Raw genomic sequence first — 22,861 nt, 5'->3', positions numbered from 1 at the left:
GGCAGTGTAGGCACCTCGCCAAGCTGGTGGCTGGTGCAATCCCCTGCTCTCTTGCGTTGAGTGCTAAGGCGGATTGAAATTCTAAACTCCAGGAGGAGCAATTGATCACAGGCTCCGATAGTGAGCGTGGCCAATGGGGGAGGCGAGCTTCTGAGTGAGAGCCAACCAGTGAGCGGCCTGAGAAAGCGAACCAATGGAGCGCCGACTCTGCAAGCTGAAGCCCGCCCTACCTTTGCATCCGGAGACGCGGGCTGTTCGCGTGGTCTCTGCCCCTGCCATTTCCCTCGCTGTCGCTTTAGCACCATGGACGCCACTAAGCAAGTGATTAACTTTGGGCCCGGGCCTGCCAAGCTGCCACACTCGGTAAGATGGCTGGGGTTCAATCAGAGTGCGGGCATCGGGATGCGGGGCATCGGGATGTGGCTGTTGAGATACAGACGTCAGTGAGCAGGGATGCCACCTTGGAGAGATAGTTGCTGAGGCCAAAGTGCGCTCTTGTGCACAGATGCAGGCGCTTACCTGTAGCCTCAGGCCGGGCCTCCCGGCGGTGTGGCCTGGGCGGCTCCTGCACGCACCGACGAGCGTGGGAGTGTAAATGAATGGGTGGTCGGCTGGCGGGCCAGGGGCGAGCAAGTCTCCTTCCGGGGAGCGCAGGCTAAGCTCCGCACGATGGGAACGTAGACCTCAGAGCTCGGAAATTGAAAACTGACAGCTTCTCCGTCTTCACCCCCACCCAACCCACCCAGCCCTCAAGCCTTTCTCCTGGAAACCTGCTTGTCTTCGCAGACTCTGAAAGACTTTAGTCTGTTTGGCCAAGTTCCATTCATTCACTTGATCTGGGTGCCGTCCCGTCCCGTCCTGCGCGGGTTCCTCCCGCACCCCAGCTGTGCGGAATGAGATGCCTCTTAGTGGCCTGGAGCCCATGGACCAGCTGCCCAGGCTGCTATCTGATAACTGGTTGACACAACGCGCAGGCATGGCCAAGAATTGTACAATTATCTTTTGTTGAACACTGGCGATCTCCCCGGGACACCACGGTCTCTGTTGGGTAGAAACAGGATCTCACAGTGTGAGAGGGGGAAAGACGCCTTGCTTTTGTAGGGACTGCCACACAAGCTGGGAACAGGGCTTATTCTGCAGTCAATGTACTTCATCTTCTGTGACGTTCTTTGCTAGAACTGTGGGAACTTCTGGAGTCCTCCCCCACCCCCACTCCTCTCTGTTTTGGAGAGCTCTGTGGTTTTTGTTTTTGTTTTTTTTCCAGGTAGGGTAAGGCAATGTCTCAGTACAGGCTAGCTCAGAATCTACTTTGTACCGGAAGCTGGTTTTGAACTAACTATTCCTGCCTCCACCTCCCAAGAGAGGGTGTTTTAGGGTTACTATTGCTGTGATGAAACACTGGGACCAAAAGCAACTTGTGGAAGCAAGGGTTTATCTCACTCACAGTTCCCTATAACAGTTCATTATCAAAAGTAGTGAGGAACCTGGAGGCAGGAGCTGACACAGAGGCCATGGAGGGGTGCTGCTTACTGGCTTGGTCTCCGTGACTTTCTCAGCCTTTATAGCACTCCAGATCACCCACAATCAATTAGACTCTCCTTCATCAATTACAAATTCAGAAAATGCCCTTCAGGCTTGCTAACAGCCGGATCTAATTGAGACATTTTCTCAATTGCGGTCCCCTTTTTTCAGATGACTGTAGCTTGTGTCAAGTTGACATAAAACTAGTCAGCATGTAGGAATTACAGGCATGTGTGATTAACTTCAATGTAGGAATCTTGATTTAATTGGATTATAAGGATTAGAGACGCTTTTGAAATTTTTGACTGTCGTCCTTAAAGAAAAAATGATTTTTTGAAATGCTGTACGTGAGGCTGCAGAGATGGGCTGTAGCATCTGGCTAGGAGTCTCTCTCCTCTCTCTTTTTTTTAAATAGTGGTTTTGGTTATAAAATTTTTATTTTTAAAAAATTATGTGTATGCATGTGTGGGTGTGTGTACACGGGTTCAGGTGCCTGAGGAAGTGAGTTAGATGGTTGTGACCCAGCTGATGTGGCTTCTGGAGCTCAGACTCCAGACTCCTGGAAGAGCAGTGTGTGCTCATCCCAGCTGAGCCATCTCTTCCATGACTCTTCCGACTGTCATTTAAAGGAATGCACTTAGAAAAATACAGTGCTGGAGAGATGACTTAGCACTTGAGAGTGGAGGACACAAATTGTATTCCCGGCACCCACTTTGGTTGGTTCACAACCAAAATTTGTAAGACTCCAGCTCCAGGGTATTGGATGTCTTCTGGCTTCTGAGGGTATATGTACAAATAAGTGAATAATAAAGTACATGAAAAGACTAAAAAGTTCAAAGATGGTTTCAGGTAGTTGGTGAAGGGATCTGGTAGAGAGCTCTTGTCTGCCAAGGCAGGTCCTGTTTAATCCCGTTTAACACAAAAACCAAGATCTTTTGCAGGTTTGTTTTTTTGTTTTTGTTTTTGTTTTTTTTTTTTTTTTTTTTTTTTTTTTCCTCGAGACAGGGTTTCTCTGTGTAGTCCTGGCTGGCGTGGAACTCACTCTGTAGACCAGGCTGGCCTTGAACTCAGAAATCCGCCTGCCTCTGCCTCCCTAGTGCTGGGATTAAAGGCGTGAGCCACCACCGCCCAGCGCAGGTGTTTCTTTTACAGATTTATTTATTTGTTTTTGTTTTGAAACAGGGTTTCTCTGTATAGCCCAGGCTGGCGTGGAACTCACTCTGTAGACCAGGCTGGCCTTGAACTCAGAAATCCGCCTGCCTCTGCCTCCCTAGTGCTGGGATTAAAGGCGTGCGCCACCACTGCCCGGCTTCAGGTGTTTCTTTTAATATGAATGTGTTCACTAAAATTTACTTGAAAGTTTTTGGTGTGTGTGTGTGTGTGTGTGTGTGTGTGTGTGTTTGTGTATGTATGTATGTATGTGTTCAAGAATCTGTTGCAGGTTTCTTTTAATATGAATGTGTTCATTAAAAATTACTCAATTTTTTATTGATATATACACAATATGTACATACTGATATAGATGTATATTACATGCACATATGGCCAGTGCAGTTTCAACATATAATTTAATGATATCTCATTTTCTCTCCTTTTTTTTTAAAGCTAGATCAGCAGGGTGGGATTTGGACCCTTGTCAATCTTCCACTAGTTAAGGTTACAGAACTCCTGTCTACCCCATCCAGTTCTTAGATAGTGTCTCTTTTTGTTTGAGATAAGGTCTCATTATATAGCTGTGGCTGACCTATTACTAATTATTTAGACCAGGGTGGCTTCAAACTCAGATATCTGCTTACTTCTGCTTCCCAAGTGCTGAGATTAAAGGCATGTGCCACCACACCTGGCCTGAGCCTTTCTTTATTAATGGATATCTTTTATTTACCTGCCATTTCTTGTCTCATCAACATTCAACATATTAACATTCTTATTTAGGCAAACTGAGCTCTCGTAGTTTTAATACTGTTTTTTAAAATTTCCTGCCTTAGATAAGGAGAACATATATCCTATTTTCTATCCCTCCTTCCCCCCTTTTACTTCTGATTCCTCTCTTCCTTTTCTTCCTCATGATTTCCTTTCTTTTGGTGTTGTGAATTGAACCAAGGACCCCGAGTGTGCCCAACACATTTTATACTACTGAGCTACATCCCTTGCTTCTGGTTTCCATTGCATTATAGGGGGATTGATATTGCTTATTTGATTTAATAAGAGATGTTTATGTGATTGGTTTCCCAATTAATGTCACATCAATAAATTTCCATGGCCCTTCAAAGGCTGCTTTATCAGAATGGAATAATTGTATGCAAAGTCAAGATGTAGCCCACAACTGAAAGAAAACCTTTCTTTCAGTCTGGGTTGAATGCATTTTTCTTTCCTCCACCTCCTCCCAGCTTTGCTGCAAATGAAACCCGGGTGTTTCCTATGTGCCAAGCAACCGCTTTACCTCTATCTGTATTTATCAATACTACTATTGGTTCTCATGTAGTATAGCCTCAGCTCCTAGAGTTTATTTTAATTCACAGCAAGTTCTTTCCCTTGCCACCCATCCGAATCTTTGTGGCCCCTCATGCCCAACTGGCCTGCCTGTATATGATTTGGACATGACATAGCTTTTGTTGCTGTTGGTCTCTGAACTGAGAACGTTCTATGTTTAGTAAGTGAGCTGCTGCTCCTTTTTTTTTTTTTGGTTTTTCGAGACAGGGTTTCTCTGTGTAGCCCTGGCTGTCCTGGAACTCACTCAGTAGACCAGGCTGGCCTCAACTCAGAAATCCGCCTGCCTCTGCCTCCCAAGTGCTGGGATTAAAGGCATGAGCCACCACCACCCAGCTAGTAAGTGAGCTTTTAAGAGAGAGGTGAATGAGATTTCTAGGGGGCACGTTTTCTAGGAAATTGGTAAATTTGTGTCTTTGAAAAAGTTAGACTCAGTCATGTTGCCTAACTTCAGCCTCAGGTTGTGTAAGTTGTACCCTCGAGGCTCTGGGGAGGGAGGGAGGGAAGGGGCTTGGCTAGGAACAGAAGCCTGACACCTCCCAGGCCTCTGCTCAGCTGTTCCCCCCCCCCCACACCCCCAGGTGTGTGTGAAGAGGAAAGTTGTACACAACATGGTGAAATCTTTCTTTTCTTCTCCCAGGTATTGTTAGAGATACAGAAACAGCTACTAGACTACAAAGGACTTGGCATCAGTGTGCTTGGTAAGGTTTACTTTTGGATTCTGTTACTATCCCAGTTTAAAAAGGAACAAATCCCTCAAGCCCAGGCTTTGCCCTGTATGGTCTTCCATACAGAGTAGTAGGTTAAAGGTACAGTATAGACTACAGTATGAGAGTATGAGTATGAGTTGGCACAGGCCTTTAATACCAGTTACAGGTCTACTTTAATGTCTTGGGTCACATGTTTGCTGGAATCAAGATTAACAAAGCCAAAGTGCGAGTGAGAAGTTTAGACATGGCTCACTGGTTCATAATTGGTTTTTACTGAGCACAAGATGTGAGATAAGCAGATACTATACATTTGCATAAGGGGGCCACCAAGTGTATGTAATAATGCTTTACATTCACTATAAAGTTTTTAATTAAACTTTAAATAAAAATTTGTAAGTTAAGTTCACAAGCCTCTATGAAGATCTTGCTCATTAATAATTTATTTATTAAACTTTTGCTGTTGTTTAGGAAGAGAACCTCTAAGCTCTAAAATTTACACATGTCTATCTGTATGTATGTATGTATGTATGTATGTATCTATCATTTTCTTGCAAGTTTCATGGGCTGCCCTGTATGAAGGGACTGTCTTCTGTATTAATTTTTGTTCATGTGTGTTTGGCGTTTGGGGCTATACTTAAATTTAATTTTAAATTTTTGATACAGGGTCTCTTTATGTCTACATAAAGGCTATCTACACAGGCTGTCCTCTGTGTAGACCAGGTTGGCCTCACAGAGATCCTCCTTCTGTGCCTCCCAAGTGCTAGGATTAAAGGTGTGTGTCATCATACCTGACTTTTTTTTTCCTAAGACAGGCTCTCATATAGTAGTCTAGGCTGGCCTCAGACTCTTTGACAGTGGCAATCCTCCTGCCTCAGTCTCTGAATACTAAGGATATAGGAGTAAGTCACCATGCTTGCTTCTTCTTTTATCTTTAGACAAAAATCATGCTATTAGCTCAGGTTAGCCTTGAATTTAAATCCTCAGCTTCCTGAATGCTGGGATTAGGGAATGACCTGGGTGTGACACTACTCTTGCTTGGTCTCTGTGTCTAGACTGGGAAAAGAGATAGAGCAGGGTCTGATAAGAAAGAACCTAAGACTCAGTTAGTGTTGTACCTGAAAAACCACTGTGCTGTGAGTGCAGGACTGAGATGTGACAGTTCCAACATCAGCCTGAAGTCAGTCACCTCCTGGCACAGTAAGTGAGCATGTGTCTACCGTCTGAACTCAGAACTTTCCTTAGATTATTTCACCATAAATTTCACAACCATTTTTATTTGGTATTATACATGAACTTTTTGTTGTTGGTTGTTGTTGTTGTTTTGTTTTTGTTTCTTCCACAGAAATGAGTCACAGGTCGTCAGATTTCGCTAAGATTATTGGCAACACAGAGAATCTTGTGAGGGAATTGCTGTAAGTTTTAACAAGTATATAAAACATTATTTTATTTTATTTTATTTTATTTTATTTTATTTTATTTTATGTGTGTGTATGCCTGAGTATGTGCATCACATGGGAGCATGTAGAGGTCAGAGTAGGTGTTAGATCCCCTGGAACAGGAACTACAGACTGTTGTGAGCCACTGTGTGGGTGCTGGGAATTGAACCTAGGTTCCCTGCAAGAGCAGTAAATGCTGTCAACCAGTGACCAGCTCTGCATCCCCACATTGTGCCGTTTCTTAAAAGACTAACTTATTAGTTTAGTTCTCCATGCCACAAACCTGGGTGTCTATTACATTATTTTCTATACTACATACTTTGTTTAGAGTGTCCACAGGAGGCCAAAATCATCATGATTTGAGCCAAGATCTCGGCCAGTGGAATCTGGCCGAAGAGCCAGCTTTGCTCACTGCTCACTCCCTGAGTTGGGGTTGGCTGCAGTTGAATTCTGAGGGTTGTGCAGCAGAAGTGGGATTCCCTATAGAAAGCAGGGCGTTTCTAGGAAAAGGGAAGTCACTGTAGGTTTCTACCATCATCAGTGTCTAAGAAATCAGTAAATAAATGACTAAATTGGCTAAAGTGATAGTGAGCCTTTACTGTATCTTTTTCTTATTAAGGTTTATTTTGGATGTGTGTCTTTGTGTATGTGTGTGTACCCACAGAGGCCAGAAGGGGACATTGGATACCCTGGGGCTGGAGTTACAGACATTTGCCAGCTGCTTGAATGTGGGTGCTGGAAACTGAACCTACATTCTCTGCAAGAGCAGACTGTGCATTTAACCACTGAGCCACCTCCCCAGCCTCTGGAGAGGAAGATGGAAAGTATGCATTTAGTGGAGCAGCCCTCGTTCTCCATATTTGACATGTTAGTTTAAGTATTTATGGTCACTTGTTTTTATGCCCAGAGCTGTTCCCAACAACTACAAGGTGATCTTTGTACAAGGAGGTGGGTCTGGCCAGTTCAGTGCTGTCCCCTTAAATCTGATTGCCCTGAAACCTGGAAGGTGTGCGGACTATGTGGTGACCGGAGCTTGGTCAGCTAAGGCTGCGGAAGAAGCCAAGAAGTTTGGGACTGTGAACATTGTCCACCCCAAACTTGGAAGTTACACCAGTAAGTTCTGGGAACTGAAGATGCAAGGGGAGGTGGTGGCTGGCCATTGCCCTTCCTGTTCTGTTGCTACTCTCCTCCTGACAGTAGTGATCTCTGTTAGATTGTGTGGCAATGGTGGTCTACTGGCTACTTTAGAATGATGAGAGTCTTACTTACCTAAAAGCCAAGGAGTAGTTTGGTGTTTTTTATGGGGAGCTCAAGGGCCCCAGGGATGCTGTCCAGGGATGCTGTCCATGTCTTAGTCGCTCCTTACCTCCTCCAGAGTAGAATGTAGTCTGGAAGTTGGTCCCTTTTCTAGGAAGATGGCTGCAGCCGCTCTTGAGCTTGTTATATTCTAAGTTTCAGTGCCCTTGCTAGAGCATCCCAATAATACTATCAGATGCCCTGCTGTGAAGCAGTCACTGACTCTGCCTGAGTCCCAGTTTATCCCTTGGGGGTATAGATTTGATTGGCTCTGCTGGAACCATATGCATCCAGAGTAGGTAAGCACTGAGGTCCTAAGAAAAAGATAGACACCAACAGGAATAGGGTACATGGATGCTTGGTGACCAACTTTCAGATAACCTTCATCCGTTTTGGCTCGTTCCTTTGGTCTTTTGAGACAGGGTCTTTTCTACCTCTGTGTCTGACCTGGTAGTTTTGATGTAGCACAGGCTGGCCTTGAACTCAGAGTAGTCTTTTTGCCTTAACCTTCCAAGTGCTGGGTTACATGTTCGCTTCAGAACACTTGGCCCCTTTGTGCTTTACTTGAATGCTTGTGCCCAATGCTAAGAGTGTGACAGGTCATCCCCAGCTGTTAGTGGTGATGGCAAGAGTGAGTGGGTAGGTCCCTGTTCTTGTCAAGCGCTTTGGAGTTAGTCTTCCCCTCAGGAAGTTAGCCAGTCTCCTGGGTGACATCGTCTACATATGGAAAAAGGAAGGAAGTCTGCAGAGTCTCAAATTTGCCCTCTTTGACAGAAATTCCAGACCCAAGCACCTGGAACCTCAACCCGGACGCCTCTTATGTGTACTTCTGTGCGAACGAGACTGTCCATGGGGTGGAGTTTGACTTCATACCTGACGTCAAGGGAGCAGTGCTGGTCTGTGACATGTCTTCAAACTTCTTATCCAGGCCAGTGGACATTTCCAAGGTAGAGTATGAAAGGTTGGTTTGGCGGAACCAGTGAATGTTTCTTTGAGCTGTTTTGATATGTGGACTCATAGGAAAGACTTTGGGGAGTCTGGGGCTGGCAGAGACTCTGAAGCCAGGATAGATGTCAATACATAGGCTGACAAGTGCTTCCTTCATCATTAGCTGTCTGAACATCTGAGTCTGATTGCTCATGGCCTACCTGCCAGGCTTTGGGGAACTTGCCTGCCTTTGGCAGTGGCTCTTGAAAACTTGATGGCCAGCATACTACGAGTGGCATGCTCATTTAGAAGTCAGGTTACCAAGCTCTGGAGTTTACCCCTGTGTGAACTTGAACAAGAGAGAGATGCATGTGTAGAGTCAGAGGGTAACTTCATGGAGTTGGTTCTTTTTGTTTACCTTCATGTGGTTCCAGGTGTGGCATTCTGGTTACCAGCTGAGCCATCTCCATACTCCGCCTTTGTGGTGGTGTAGATGTTGTTGTTGGTGGTAGTGGTGGCAGTGTTTCCGAATAAAGGTCAGAAATCCTGCTAGACAATTTTTTTTTTTTTTTTTGGTTTTTGGTTTTTGGTTTTTTCAAGACAGGATTTCTCTGTGTAGCCCTGGCTATCCTGGAACTTATTCTGTAGACCAGGCTGGCCTCAAACTCAGAAATCTGCCTGCCTCTGCCTCCCAAGTGCTGGGATTAAAGGCGTGTGCCACCACTGCCTGGCCTAGACACTTCTAAAAGGATCTGTAACAGTTCTGCCACTCTCTCCACCCCTGATTTGCTAGTTTTGAGCCAGGGTCTCTGTATAACCCTATCCTTCGCTGTCCTAGAACTCCTATGTCCTGTGTAGACCATGTTGGCTTTGAACTCAGAGATCCTCTGCCTACGGTGGGCCACAATACCTAGCTATATTCCCCCTTTTAATGTGGTAAATTATGCTTAAAACAAAATGTATTGTTATAGTCATAGTTTAAAAAAATATTTAAGTCAAAAACAATTTAAGTCAACTATTTAAGTGGTGGTGCATCCCTTTAATCCTAGAGCTGGGGAGGCTGAGGTAGGCAGATCTCTGAGTTCAAGGCTGGCCTGGTGTGCAGAGTGAGTTCCAGGACAGCCAAGACTGTGAGAAAACCTGTTTCAAAACAACAATAAAAATTAACTCTACGTGTGGTGGCATAAACCTTTAATCTCAGCATTCAAGAAGCAGAGGCAGGTGGCTCTCTATGTTTATTGGGTAGCCTGGTTTATATTTTGAGTTCCAGGCTAGCCAAAGATGTACAGTGAGACTGTTTACGTATTTATATGTATATATTATTTACCTGTTGTTATAGTGTGTATTTGGATGCACACTTGCCATGTGTGTGGTTGGCAGGTTCTTTACTTCTGGACCACCTCACTGCTCCATTTTGACTACTTTTAGCCATGCAGCTCAGTGATTACCATTGCTCTGCAGCCTTCACCTCTGTCCAACTCCAAGAACGTTCAGATTTTGTACCGAAACTTTGTCCCATTAAAATTTCACACCCCAGCCTTTGCCAACCAGTCTCCAGCTTCATGAGTTTGTATTCAAGGGACATCCCATAAACGGGATCATGATATGTGTCCTTCAGTGCTTGGCTTAAATTCACCAGTGCCTTCACGGTTTATGTTGTGGCATATATCTGAAATTCAGCTTTAGACTAATATTCCATTATATATGTTTGTAACAGTTGGTTTGTAGCCATATTCTATGTTTCTAAAGAAGGATCTCACTATATAGCTCAGCCCAGCCTGGCCTTGATCCTGAAATCCTCCTGTCTCCTTTTGTGCTGGGATTGCATGTGTTTGGCTACTCCAAACCGTGTCACTTGTAAACCATACACCTTACTTGGTTTCCTGAGGATTTCATGGGGGATAAAGAAACAGGTCTGTTATCTTACACAACAGAATGTCCTCAGGAACTGTTAGTCATTCCCCTTTAGAAGGTGTCTCGCACTGTTTTCAGCAGTCCCCTTCAAAACAACTTCTGAGTCTCTCTAAATGGAAGTTCCTGTTGATTAATTTTGACCTAATGTTTTTTAGATTGATGAATTTTATTTTACATGTAAGGATGCTTGTTCTGCATGCATGTGTGTGTACCAGATACGTGTTTGATGTTGGCAGTGGTCAGAAGAGCGGCATAGTGTGAGTCCTGGGAACTGAACCCAGGTCCTCTGAGAAGAAGCAGTAAGTGCTCTAAACCACTGAACCATCCTGCAGCCCATTGATTTAAATTTTTAAAAATTTATATTTTAACCCTTTCAACATTTAATGAAAATATATAACATTTTTATTTCACATTATGAAAACATTAATAGTTATACAAAATAATTTTTTAGATTAAATGATATTTTGGTTACCAAAGATTCAGAGGCTTTATTTTTATTATATTATTTTTCAATGTTGTGCATGAAGCCCAGGCTTTATGCATGATAAGCATGTTTTATTACTGAATTATACCTCAAGCCAGAGAGTGTTATATACCAGGCTAGCTTTGAACTCACTGTGAAGCAAGCCAAAGGTGACCTTGAACTCCAGATCCTTCTACTTGAATTTCCCAAGAGTTGAGATTATAGTTGTGTACCACTAAGCCAGGACCAGAAGGCCTATATTATGTAGTTGAAAAATTTTATTTTAGATTTACTAATATTTCCTTCCCCCCCCCCAGAGAAGAGGGTTTTTTTATGAATGGGGGGGGGGGAAGTGAGGAAGAGAAGAAAGAACATACTTATTTCTTATTAGATGTATATTAGTGTATGTCTATACAGGTGCCATGTGTGCTCTTTGAATCCTCAGAGGTCAGAAGAGGGTGATAGAACCCCTGGAACTAGAATTACAGATGTTTGTGAGTAACCGTGAGGTGCTGGGAAACAAACCCAGATCCTCTGTAAGAGCAACAAGTGCTCTTAACCGCCAAGCCATCTCTCCAGCTCTGAGAGGGCCTGATCTAAAGACTGGTTTGGAAGCAGAACAAGGATTGCGAGAGCATGAGTATGTCAAGCAGGCCTTCACAGTCCTGGGTGTGGAAGGTCTCCGGGCAAAGGCCAGGCCTTGGGTCTCAGAAGTGCTGACTTGCTTTTCTGGATAGAGATTTCTATAGTATGGAACGCTCCTAGCTAGAAATGGGTTGCTTCACTGAAACAGCTGTTGAGGGGAGAGCTAGATCTTGGCACGCATGGCTTAGGGATGACTACAAATGCTGCTGAAATAGCCAATGTTTGCTTATTTCTTTTTTTACAGTTTGGTGTGATTTTCGCTGGTGCTCAGAAGAACGTTGGCTCTGCTGGGGTGACGGTGGTGATTGTCCGTGATGACCTGCTGGGGTCCTCCCTCAGAGAGTGCCCATCAGTCCTTGACTACAAAGTGCAGGCTGGGAACAACTCTTTGTATAACACACCTCCGTGTTTCAGGTAACTCTGGGGCTCTGTAGTCTTCCATCCAAGCCGAGGTAAAGTAGAGCATGCTTCATTAGCCAGTGACCCAAGAGCCCCAGACACTCTCCTCTAGGCACTGTTTGGTCAGTTTGTCTTGTCCTTTTTGGTAAAGATGACAATCTTGGTTTTTGCTTGATCTAGATAATCTGGGCGCCGACTGTTGACCATTAACACACAAGGTCTCTGTAGATAAAGTGCCAGGCCTGTGTCTCAGACAAACGGGGTTGCTTTCCAGAAAGACGAGGGTCAGGCTAGAGAAAATGTGCTAGAGTTCCTTCCTTGCTGTAGAAAATGATTGATTCCCCACACACAAGAAGGGGAAGAGTTTGGAGTTGAATCCGATTGGATGTTTTCCCCGTGTTTCTGTGTCACCCACCTGATACAGAACAGTCTCCTGTCTCCCCCCGACTCCCTTCCTTTGAGTAGAGTGTTAACTTTCCTGGTTATTCCTTACTCTTGGACTTTGAAGGTGTTTTTGTAAGATGAATGTTGTCCAAGGGGTGGGATGGGGTTCACTTCTATGCTACCCTGTTTACCTTTGGGGTTCTAGGCAGTGGGGGAATACCGGTAGACATTAGTCAAGAGGCAAAAGCTGAAGACAAGGGTGGTAAAGGTACCATTGGGGACCACCAGTTGGATTCCTGGAAGAGCAGTTGAGGTACCAGGCTGTGTGGGCAGGATGTTAGAAAGTGGGGCCACATCCTTGCTTTGTAGTCTTCCATGGGGAGGCTTTAGAAGAGAGAAGGGTGAGACCCATGTGACTGTGCTCACCTACAATCCCAGGACTAGGGGACGGAGTTAGGAAGATTGAGACTGTGCTACCTAGTGAAACTCTTGTCTCCAAAACTAGATAATGTGAGAAGGTAGGACCAGATGGAATGAAGACTGTCCTGTAAATGTGTCCAAGGTCAACTGAAGAGCCAGGGTGAGCAGTGTACACACCCTGGGGCACCTTTTCTGAGAGTTTTAAAGAGATGTGATGGGCGTGTTTCCATGTGGTTTGTTAATGTTACACTTCCTTGTGGGGTGTCTCAGAGCAAGCCAGGGTGGTAAATACATAGACTGAAACTGAACAGATACAGAACAGCTGAAAGGAAGGGCCTGGTGGTCATCCCCTCGGCCCTTGCCTGGTTCTTATCTTTGTTGATAAGACAGTGTTACTTCTATGTGACTTAAGTACTCAAAGTTCACTACAGTGCTTTAACATTCAAGGATAGAACATGGCTCACCAAGAGCTATCTTCACATGGAGATGACAGCGTATTCAGGGCTGGGGAGGTACCCTCAACCCTCTCAACTCCACATGTAGGCAGATAAGTATATAAGCATGTCTGGATGATGTTCTTTGTTTTCTTTTTTTGGTCAGAGTCCAAAGATTGTGGGCTCTGGAAACTGTTTGAATCTTCTGGATAAACTGGGCCATGAATTGTTGGTCAGTAGCCTTATGCAGGAACTGGGCTAGAATAAAGGACTCTGATGACTTTCTTTTTAAAATAAACCATTGGAAGAACATATTCAACCCTTTTAGAGGGCGGAGAAGATATTAAACAACCCTTCAAACTTCATAAAAACACTTCTTATGCATATTGAGATGTTAAGCATAGATTGTCTTTATCTCCAATGTGAGGAAAAAATGTCTTTTATTCAATTGTCTTATTTCAGTTGGTGAAAATATAGACACAATGACATGTGCCTGTATCCCCAGGGCTTAGTAGACAGAAGAACTGGGAGTTCAAGGTCATGTTTGACTATTTAGCAAATGCAGGAGGTGCTCTCTGGAGGAGGGGAGAAGCTGGAACCCTCAGGTGTAGGGGAGTTGACCTCAGGGCCAGCTGTGGGAAGGCTTTCACAAGCTCCTGAAAGTTTTGAGACCTGGATCCTATCCCAGAAGCTCATCTATAGCCTGGAGACTTCTGGTGACCTTTTCTAAACTCTGACTCGCAGGGTATAGTTCATATTGTTTTTAAATATATATATAACCCACTCTTAGCCAAAGTTTCCAAGTTACCAGGGAACTTTCCAGGACCCCCAAGGAGTCCAAAATTCTTAGGTGATTAGATTGCTTTAAAATGGCATAGTATACAGGTATGCATCCTCCTCCATGCTTTAAGTCATCTTGAGATTATAATACCTAATATAATATACACACCCTAAATAATTTATATACTGTACCAGGAAAGCAGTAAAGACAAGGAAAATATTTGTTTGCATTCAATCTATTTATTTATTTATTTATTTATTTATTTATTTATTTATTTATGTTTTTCGAGACAGGGTTTCTCTGTGTATCTCTGGCTGTCCTAGAACTCACTCTGTAGACCAGGCTGGCCTCGAACTCAGAAATCCGCCTGCCTCTGCCTTCCAAGTGCTAGGATTAAAGGCATGCACCACCACTGCCCGGCGTTTGCATTTATTTTAGACGCCGATTTTGAAAATTTTTTTTCCGTACAAGGTTGGCTGAACCCATGGTTGTCAAATTCAGGAGTTTGAAGAGGTCAGCTGTATACCATCATATATTTAATTGTGTCAGTGAACTATGAACCACGCAGCTTAGGCTTATGCGACTCCCCTTTTCAGCCCAACAGTATACTGTGGGCATTCTGCTGTGTTAGGTTAATTGCCTGCCCCTTTCCACCGTCCTTTTCATGGCTGGATGCTATTGCAGAGGGCATTTCAGGTAGGCTTAGGCTTAGGTGGTAAGCGCCTATTCGGTGTGTTTGTAGGTAGCCTGTTTGGAAATAGAGGCATCAGTCAGTTAAAAGTGTGCACCAGTGGTGGAAAGAATTGGGCCCAAGTTGTGAGTCCAACATAGCACTGTAGGGCTCCGATGGTTTCAAGAGTTTTGGCTTCAGAGGACAGAGGCTTGAGTTAGCGATAAAGCAGAAACCCGAAAGATTTTGTGGTAAGCATTCACGGGGTCCCTACAGCAGTGCTTAGCCAGGAGCCGGGTGGGAAAGCAGGCAGGAGCTTCCTCTCCCCAGGACTGTCTTTCTAGTTTCTGAACACCCTGCTTCCTTCAGCTCCAGCTGCTGCTAAGGGGCCTGGCCGCAGGCAGTCTGTAGAAGTGTGTGTTGGCTTTTCTGCTGCTGCTTTGGCCCGCTCAGATCCTAAGAAGGCAGCGACAGTGTATGGGCAGCAAGCCTGAACACAGGCTCCAGTATTGTTCTTGAGGTCTGGCTAAGACAGGCCCTTGCCTTGGTTTGGATTTTCTTAGAGAATCTAAAGTTTTGAAACATAGAAATAACAAATCATCAGGTAAAAGAGACCATGGTTTCCTCAAAGTGTTAGTCATGATTCTACTTGGCTCTGGTAGGGGATGTTTCTGTGGCTCATAGGTGAGCTATAGATACTGGGGTGGAAGGAGCACTTTGTTCTTCTTGTAAAGTTCCTGTGTGTCTGCTGTTGCATTCTGGGAAAAAACTCCTCCATTCTTGGCCCACGTAGTTGAGACAGTGAATGACCAATCTGTCCATGTCAGAGGTTTCTGAGGGATAGCCCTGTGGCTGTCAGAACTCTGCAGAGATTTGGCTGCTTTCCCCAGGCCCTGTGCTAAGCATGGGGTTTGTGGAAGATAAGAGGTCTGAACACAAGTTAGACAGGGTTAGTGCTTTGTTGTGGCTGGGCAGATTAGAACCAGAAACACAAATCTTCTACCGTGGTCTACTGTAGCATGTTAGTGAACGGGAAGCAGCCTGGCTGAGGCATCCCCTTCACCACCGGCAGCTTCATAGACCACCTTTATCCTACACCTGGACACAGCTACACTCTAGAGAGAGTGGAGCTGGGAGCTGACACCTTCAGAGCCCCAGCTCAAGGAGGACGGGAGACCTGCTTCTGTTCCTTGGGATGTCCGTGAGGGGTATGTGGAATCTTTTTAAAGGTAGTCAGAGACTTTTGACAAACTACCTGCCATTCTCAAATTCCATTTAATTTCAGCCTAGTGTGGGTACCTACAACTACCATTTGTGTAGGCTGCTCTTGCCAGGCCCTGTGCCAAGCATGGGTTTTGTGGGAGATAAGAAGTCTTAACTCTTGGCTCAGAAAGAGATGGACCTGTGTTGTGTGTGGCTGGGCCTCAGAACCAGTCACACAAATCTACACCATCTATTCTCCAGTTCTTTTTTTTTTTTTTTTTTTTTTGGTTCATTTTGAGAATAGTCTTGTTATGTAGCTCAGGTTGGCCTTGAACTCTATGTAGTCCAGGCTGAACCATCCTTCTGCGTCACTCTCCCACTCACTGAGTTTACATTACAGGTAGGTTGCTCCCCATTTCTGATCCTTGATTCTCTAGCCAGGATGTTGGCTTCTTTGTTTAGGTAGAAATGAGACTGGTGGGGTTCATCTTCTACCTGGGATGTGCTAGTCCAGGTCTGACTTTTCCCACTCCCAACTTAAAAGATCCCAGGGAAGTTGCTGATTGGTGTAGTTAAGTCTCATGCCCACCTCTTATGACCAGGGGAGCAAATCTTGCAGCTGAATCTGCATGTTGGATGTGGGGGTGGAGCTGAGAAGAACAGGATAGGTCAACTACCAGGTGTCCACCACAGGTAGGGATGACTGCCCTCAGAGGTGAAGACAAGGCTTATATTTCATGGTGACCAGTCCTGTGTGGTTTGTCTGGACTCCTTCCTAATGATACCAGGCTTTAATTCAGTCCCTCATGTTGTGCTGACTCTCAACCATAAAGTTATATTACTTGCTACTTCATAACTGTAATTTTGCTGTTCTTTAGAGCACCACGTGAGCTTCAGCAGCAGTGGCTTAGTTAACTGTTGCTTGCTCTTCAAGTGGTCTGCTTTTATCCATTTGTAACGATGCTAAAAGTGTCAGTGTGACTCCCAAAGCCAATTTACATGCCCTTTTGGCTTTTGCAGAGCACAACTTAATGGTGTCACGTTTCATCCCTGCTTTAGCATCTACGTCATGGGCATGGTCCTGGAATGGATCAAGAACAATGGCGGGGCCACAGCCATGGAGAAGCTCAGCTCCATCAAATCCCAAATGATTTATGAGATCATTGATAATTCTCAAGGATTTTATGTGTAAGTCAATGCATTGTATCTCTAATGAAACTCTCTCAAAACTTACCTTTCCCCAGAACACTGTCGTCCTGGTGAGTGATGGTCCCATGCCTCTTGAGCTGGGGGTGGAGATTTCTTGCTCTTATACCCCACGCTGGGAAATCCCAGTCTTTTGGGTCATGTCCCCAAATACTCTGACCTGGGGAAGTGTGCATTGATGTCTGGGATAGGACCTCTCTCTACTCCTTCCTCCCTTGTGACACTGGAAAACTGTCACAGGAAGCTATCAGCTTTGCCTAAGGTTGCCTGTTGATTGATCCCTCATGTTGTGTAAATCCCTGCCCCTGATATCTTCCTCCCTGTGTGGGCTTGTGCACAGGCACACACAGACACTTTGCTTGTATAGGTCAGAAGTCAACCTTCTTGTCAGCCCTCCCTTTCCATCTTTGAAACAGGGTCTCTTGGTTTTTCCTAGTGACATTTGCCAGGCTGTGAGCTTCCTGGGATTCCCTTCCCATCTTACCTTACAAGCGCTGGGATTACAGATGGGTTCTTGCCCCCCAATCAGGCATTATGTGGGCTCTGAGAATTTGAATTCAGATTCTCACACAGTATGAACAGTCTTGCCCACTGAACCTTGCCCTTGTAACAGAGTTCACTGCCTCCTTTCTTCTAGGACAGGTGTCCCCATGCTCACCTGTAGTCTGAATGAGATTGGCTATGGCAGGGTCGACTTTGGTCTAGCTAAATACTTTGACAGGGATGGGTGATCATGTGTCGATCACTGGCTGCATTTGTGAGGTCTAGGCAATACATAGATCTTGTAGGTGTTTCCTGGGGCTGCTGTAGTAAAGCATCCATAAACTTGGCAGCTCAAAACAACAGAATTTCTCCACGTCAGAAGCCCAGAGTTCAAGATCAAAATATTCTTGGTTTGGTTCCCTCTAGACACTCTTGGGAAGAATCTCTCCCAGCTTGCTCCTGGCTCCTCTTGGGTCTCTGTCTTTAGTAGCCTTTTTCTTTCTTGTTTTCTGTTTCGTGAAGATAAGCCATTCGACTTACGTGTCCCCCAGTGCTTTGGGATGATTTTGTTGTCTTGAGATTGGTTTCCGCTGTGTATCCCAGGCTGGCCTTGAACTTTCTATATCCCTGAGACTGGCCTTGGATTTGTCCTGCCTTCCTTTCCCAAGGACGGGGATTATTAGACATGGGCTGACACGCCCACCTTTCATGGTAGCTTCATGAAGATCATTGTCATCATTTTGTCTGCAAAAGACAAGTTTTCCAAATAGGTCAGATTCATGAGTTCTAGCTGATGAGAGCGATGGACATGTGTCCACTATCCAACATGCCACACCGAGCTTTTGGACATAATGGCAGATGGGATGCACCTAGAGTAGTGCCTGGGACTTAGAAGCATCATGGGTAATAATGGCATTTGAGCTTCCTTAGCCCTCAGGTGGGCACACATGTATGTTGGTCATATATCATGTGATATGTTGTGTTTATATATTCAACTCTAGGAATATACATAAACATTTATATTCAGTGAGCAAACCAGAACCTCTAATTTTAATGGTCATGATTCTTTGAGGTTTTGTTTATTGTAATAGTCTGCCAGATAGTAACTTGCACTCACTTGCTTTGAGTATTTTATGGGCCACATGGAATAGAAAAGACTGATGCCGCAATCCTACATTTTAGCCAAGACATGCTGAGTTTGTGCAGGTGAAGGGTGTGGGTGCATTCTTGGATAACTAGGCCAATAAAACATGCCACTATCCCCTTTCCCATACTATGCCCCTGTCTGTGTGAGCGCTTGGCTTACAGTGGCTCTCTAGCCACTGGCTGGGATTGCAGAGGTGTACCACCATGCTGGCTTTCCGTGGGTTCCTGGTTTCTGAATTCAAGTCTTCATGATTGCACAGCAAGCAGTTGGCTGACCCAGCCATCTCCCCAGACCCCATAGCTATTTTTCTAAAACATAGATCTACTGCTGTGCAAACTCACTACCCCTCATCATTTAGGGATCCAGTCAAATGCCAGAAGAGTGTCTGCAGGCTCTCCATGGACCAGGGCCATGTGCCTCCAGACATCCCTGCCAGGAGCCCACCATGCTAACTGAGCCAGAGCCTGGCTGACTCCTCCTCCTCCACACAGTCCTCCTGTTCCCTCTTCCTCCTCTGTGCTCCGCCCCCTACTTCCACATGTTCCCCACTTCAACACTGCTCAACAAGGTTGCCTTTTGGGAACTTCGTACTCCTCTCCAGCTAACCATCCTCCTCGCCTTGAGGTCTGATTCCCTCTACCATCTTTCCCTGGGAGGAGAACGACTGTTTCCCTTCTTAGTCTTGTATGAGGGGCATGGGGTTGTGGGTGACTTGTAATGTGCTTGTGATTCAGTCTTCAGTTTTGAGCTTTTATGGCATGATTGTTTAGTGTTTTCTCACACAGTATTTCTCCTTTCCTGGCAGGGTGGGTAATTAGCAGGCATGATCTACATACTTAGTTTTCAACCAGCTTGTCTGCAGCCTTGTAGAAAGAAAAGAAGCTTGTGCTGTGTGGCTGACGTGTGCCCGTAGCTATGTAAATGATTCCCTCAGTTGTCACACATAGCGTGAAGCAGACAATGCTGCTTCTAATATTCAAGTGAAGGGACTGAGTCTGACAGAATGCTTGCCTACCGCTGCATGCATGAGGGTTTTCCCCATGGGTAAGTCATAACGTTCTGGGGAAGAGTTTGTTTGCTTTCGTTTCCTTTCCTTCTTTTTATTCATCCCTTTGTTTATTTTTGAGACAAGGTCTCTCTCACTTAGCCCCAGCTGGCCTTGAAATCACCATGTGGCTATGGATGACCCTGAACGATGATCCTCATGCCTCCACTTCCTGAGTGCCGGGTTACCAGGTGTGCACCACCAGAATCCTGTACACGTTAAGCACTCTGTCAGCTGAAGGCCAGCCCCATCCCTCGATACTGTTTAAGAACCTATACGTTTGTTTATGACATTATACCTCTTAGAAACAGAGCTGGGATAATAAACATGCTTTTCAGGTGTCCAGTGGAGCGCCAGAATAGGAGCAGGATGAATATTCCATTTCGCATCGGCAATGCCAAAGGAGACGAGGCTTTGGAAAAGCGATTTCTTGATAAGGCAGTAGAACTCAACATGATCTCCTTGAAGGGGCACAGGTAAGCACGCCTTGTCTCCAGGCCTGTCAGAGGCAGAAAGAAGCAAATCCAGGACCTTACACAGCCTGGGGTAGCAGTTACAGACTTGCCGGGGAAGAAGCCCACTTCTGGCTGGGTTGCAGTGCCTCTTGCATGGGGTTCCATCAGCACTGAAAGTGTCTCTGGTAGGGCTGCCTGCTCCACTCTGGTGTTAACTGACCATCACTGGGCTCAGTTGAACATCAGATACCCTGAACAGGAGACCTGCAGCAGCACAGGGTTTTGTCTGTTTGGTTAGAACTGTTTGCATAGGCATGGCCCCAGACCTCTTCACCTGGATTTTTCTCTAGCCCCTCATTTAGTTTCTTCTTTATCAAAGGTGACTACTTCTGGGTGTGATCAAAGTCCAGCTTATGTATGCATCTCTGGAAATGCCACCGTGAAACCCATTAATTTGGACAAATAACAAGCCAACAACTACTCTAAAAACATAACTAGTTTGAGGTGATTCAGTGGGAGCATGGTGGATGACCTTCATGGCACAAGGGATTTCCTAATGACTTGGAAGCTTCATGCTACCTGCTGGGAATGTTTTCAGGTGGGAGCCTGAGCATCTGGGCTCAGAGCTGCAAATCTCAGGAGGGGTAGCCGGTGAAGGTTGTGTTGTGCTAAAGCAGATGCCTTTTACATTTCACATTTTTCTGTGTTGTTGAGGTTCAAAGCTGGAGCCTTATGTCTGGTAGGTGAGGGCTTCAACACTGATTTGCCTTCTCCCGATTTTCTTGATCTTACTGGTCTGGTCTCTGTTGTTCTAGGTCAGTGGGAGGCATCCGTGCCTCTCTGTATAATGCTGTCACAACTGAAGATGTTGAGAAGTTGGCTGCCTTCATGAAGAATTTCTTGGAGATGCATCAGCTCTGAACAGGACCAGCCACACTCTTGCCTGTGTGCAACATTCAGCATTTAGAGTAACTTGGGATTGACTACAGAAACTTAACAGACATGGATTTTTCCAAATACGTGCTTATTACAGATTCCTTTTTCAGAGAATAACGACTAAACAACGGGGTTCTGCAGGGCTGAGGAAACTGCCAGCTAACGGCCACCTTCATTCTTATGTGACTTGGAAGCATTTTGAAAGCTTTGCTTTTCTAATGAATTCAGCCTGTCATCTTTGCTGCTCCTTTCTCTAGGTGGATGGAAGGACTTGCCTTGGACTTTTCCCTGCTGGTTCCAACTGGTTATTATTAGGAGCGTATCACAAGGAGGTTGAGAGGCCCTATGTGTTGGATTGACAATTGTGTGTTTGCTGGGTTCTGCAGCTGTTGGTTAAAGTCAACAGCAACTCCTGAGCATTTTGGATCTGTACACTGCTAGTCCCTTACAGAGAGTGGTGTGATAGGCTGTGTTTATGTAGTGGGTATTTTTTAAAACACCATACAGTTTCTATCTATGCCTTTACATTTCTAATGAAACAGTTCTGTAGAGGCTTTTAGAGTTTGTTCAACCCATGACTTTGTACATGACTGTCATGTTATGGACACCTGCACCCTCCCCCCCACCTACTGCCTTTTAAAGCTTCGTCATGAGAAGGATCTAAAGTTCCGAGATTCACTTTTCTTGCCACGAGTAGAAGAAATGGTTGGTTCTTTGATTTTTTCGGTTCGGCCGTTAAACAAAACTCAGCTACGCACCCCCCCCCCCCCCCACACTCCAACCCCCAAACTGTGATTATATGGCTGTTTTTGTAGTTTGAACAGCGAGTGCAACACTATACATTCCAGGTCTTTTCTGGTTGTTGATGTGTCATTAGTATTTTCAGTTGACTGTATGAAGAACATTAAAGTCCTAAGTCACCCAAACCATTGTCTGAATTATTCTGCTTGCTTTTTTAGTCGAGTGCTGCTTTTAAACATTCCGATGGGGGAAGCCCAGGGTTTACAATCAGCCTGTGATAGGGTAATGTAGTCCAGACAAAGGTGTCAGGCTTAGTTCTTGTGCAACTCAGTGTGGTTGCTTGCCTTTTACTTTGGAACAAACACAGTCAGCAGAGTCTCTTCCAGTATAGCTGCCAGGATACAGTTTTGTGAACTCTGTCCCTGTTCGCCCAGAAAAAAAGGCAGCAGAGCAGCTTTGAGCTCATCTTGTTTCATTTGATTGCACAAGGAGAAGACGGTGATCAGTTGGTTCCCCTGGTCAGGTTCCACCCGCTCATTTGTGAAGAATTGAAATAACACCTGGCATCGCAGGATGTTCGTATTTAAAACACGCTCTCTTCGTGCACAAGTGCCCAAGAGTCAGTTTGATCATCCAGGGTCGCAAACAGCACTAGTGCTCAGAGTTAAACCCCCTTTCCGTGTGCTTGTAGACCCCCATTTTCTCCACTTCAACCCTTCATGTCACAGCCAGCCCTGCTGTGGAAACCCGGGGATTATTTCTGCATGTTATCTCTGCCTCATCCACTCCTCCCACCACAGATGCCTGGACTGACTTCCCCTCTCCTCTGTGTGTGGATGCGTGAAGGAGCCAGGCTTTTAGTGTGGCTGTCAGTGCTTCCCAGCATCTGCCTGGCTTCCTGTCTCTTGTGCTAATGTGTTTCTGTCACTTGTTTGTCCATGCCACACTAAGCTTAGGGGTCCTGGCCAGCTTGGTAAGACCAGCCTTCCTTCACAGCATCTGCTGGTGTCTTTCTGTTCTTTTTCCAGCTATTTTTGTTGTTTCATGGTTTTTTTCTTTTTTTTTTTTTTCCATTGGATAGGACGGTTTCTCTTCTCTTTGTGATGCTGGAGCGGCTGCTTATCTGTCTTGCACTTAGATGTTCAGACTGCCTAATGA

At 45.1% G+C, this 22,861-nt stretch overlaps 1 protein-coding gene across 1 annotated transcript; it reads left to right on the top strand.

The window, feature by feature from the left end:
• Psat1 (phosphoserine aminotransferase 1) lies at window positions 1–21,888 on the top strand. The gene is made up of 9 exons (XM_034519945.2): window positions 1–363; window positions 4,649–4,709; window positions 6,061–6,130; window positions 7,062–7,267; window positions 8,225–8,397; window positions 11,644–11,813; window positions 16,750–16,878; window positions 19,910–20,047; window positions 20,842–21,888. Exons 1-9 carry the CDS (start codon window positions 304–306, stop codon window positions 20,945–20,947), a joined length of 1,113 nt encoding a protein of 370 aa, XP_034375836.1. The 5' UTR covers window positions 1–303; the 3' UTR covers window positions 20,948–21,888.
• The last annotated feature ends 973 nt before the right edge of the window (window positions 21,889–22,861 follow it).

Source organism: Arvicanthis niloticus, chromosome 1 (genome assembly GCF_011762505.2).
Source record: "Arvicanthis niloticus isolate mArvNil1 chromosome 1, mArvNil1.pat.X, whole genome shotgun sequence".
Classification (NCBI taxonomy): domain Eukaryota; kingdom Metazoa; phylum Chordata; class Mammalia; order Rodentia; family Muridae; genus Arvicanthis; species Arvicanthis niloticus.
This window is presented reverse-complemented; position numbering and strand designations above follow the sequence as displayed.

Excerpts from the sequence above, each read along its gene's own strand:
- Psat1 (XM_034519945.2), top strand. The coding sequence starts at position 304 with ATGGACGCCACTAAGCAAGTGATTAACTTTGGGCCCGGGCCTGCCAAG. Across the intron at positions 364-4,648 it reads CTGCCAAGCTGCCACACTCG|GTATTGTTAGAGATACAGAA; the intron begins GTAAGATGGCTG and ends TTCTTCTCCCAG. Across the intron at positions 11,814-16,749 it reads AACACACCTCCGTGTTTCAG|CATCTACGTCATGGGCATGG; the intron begins GTAACTCTGGGG and ends TCCCTGCTTTAG.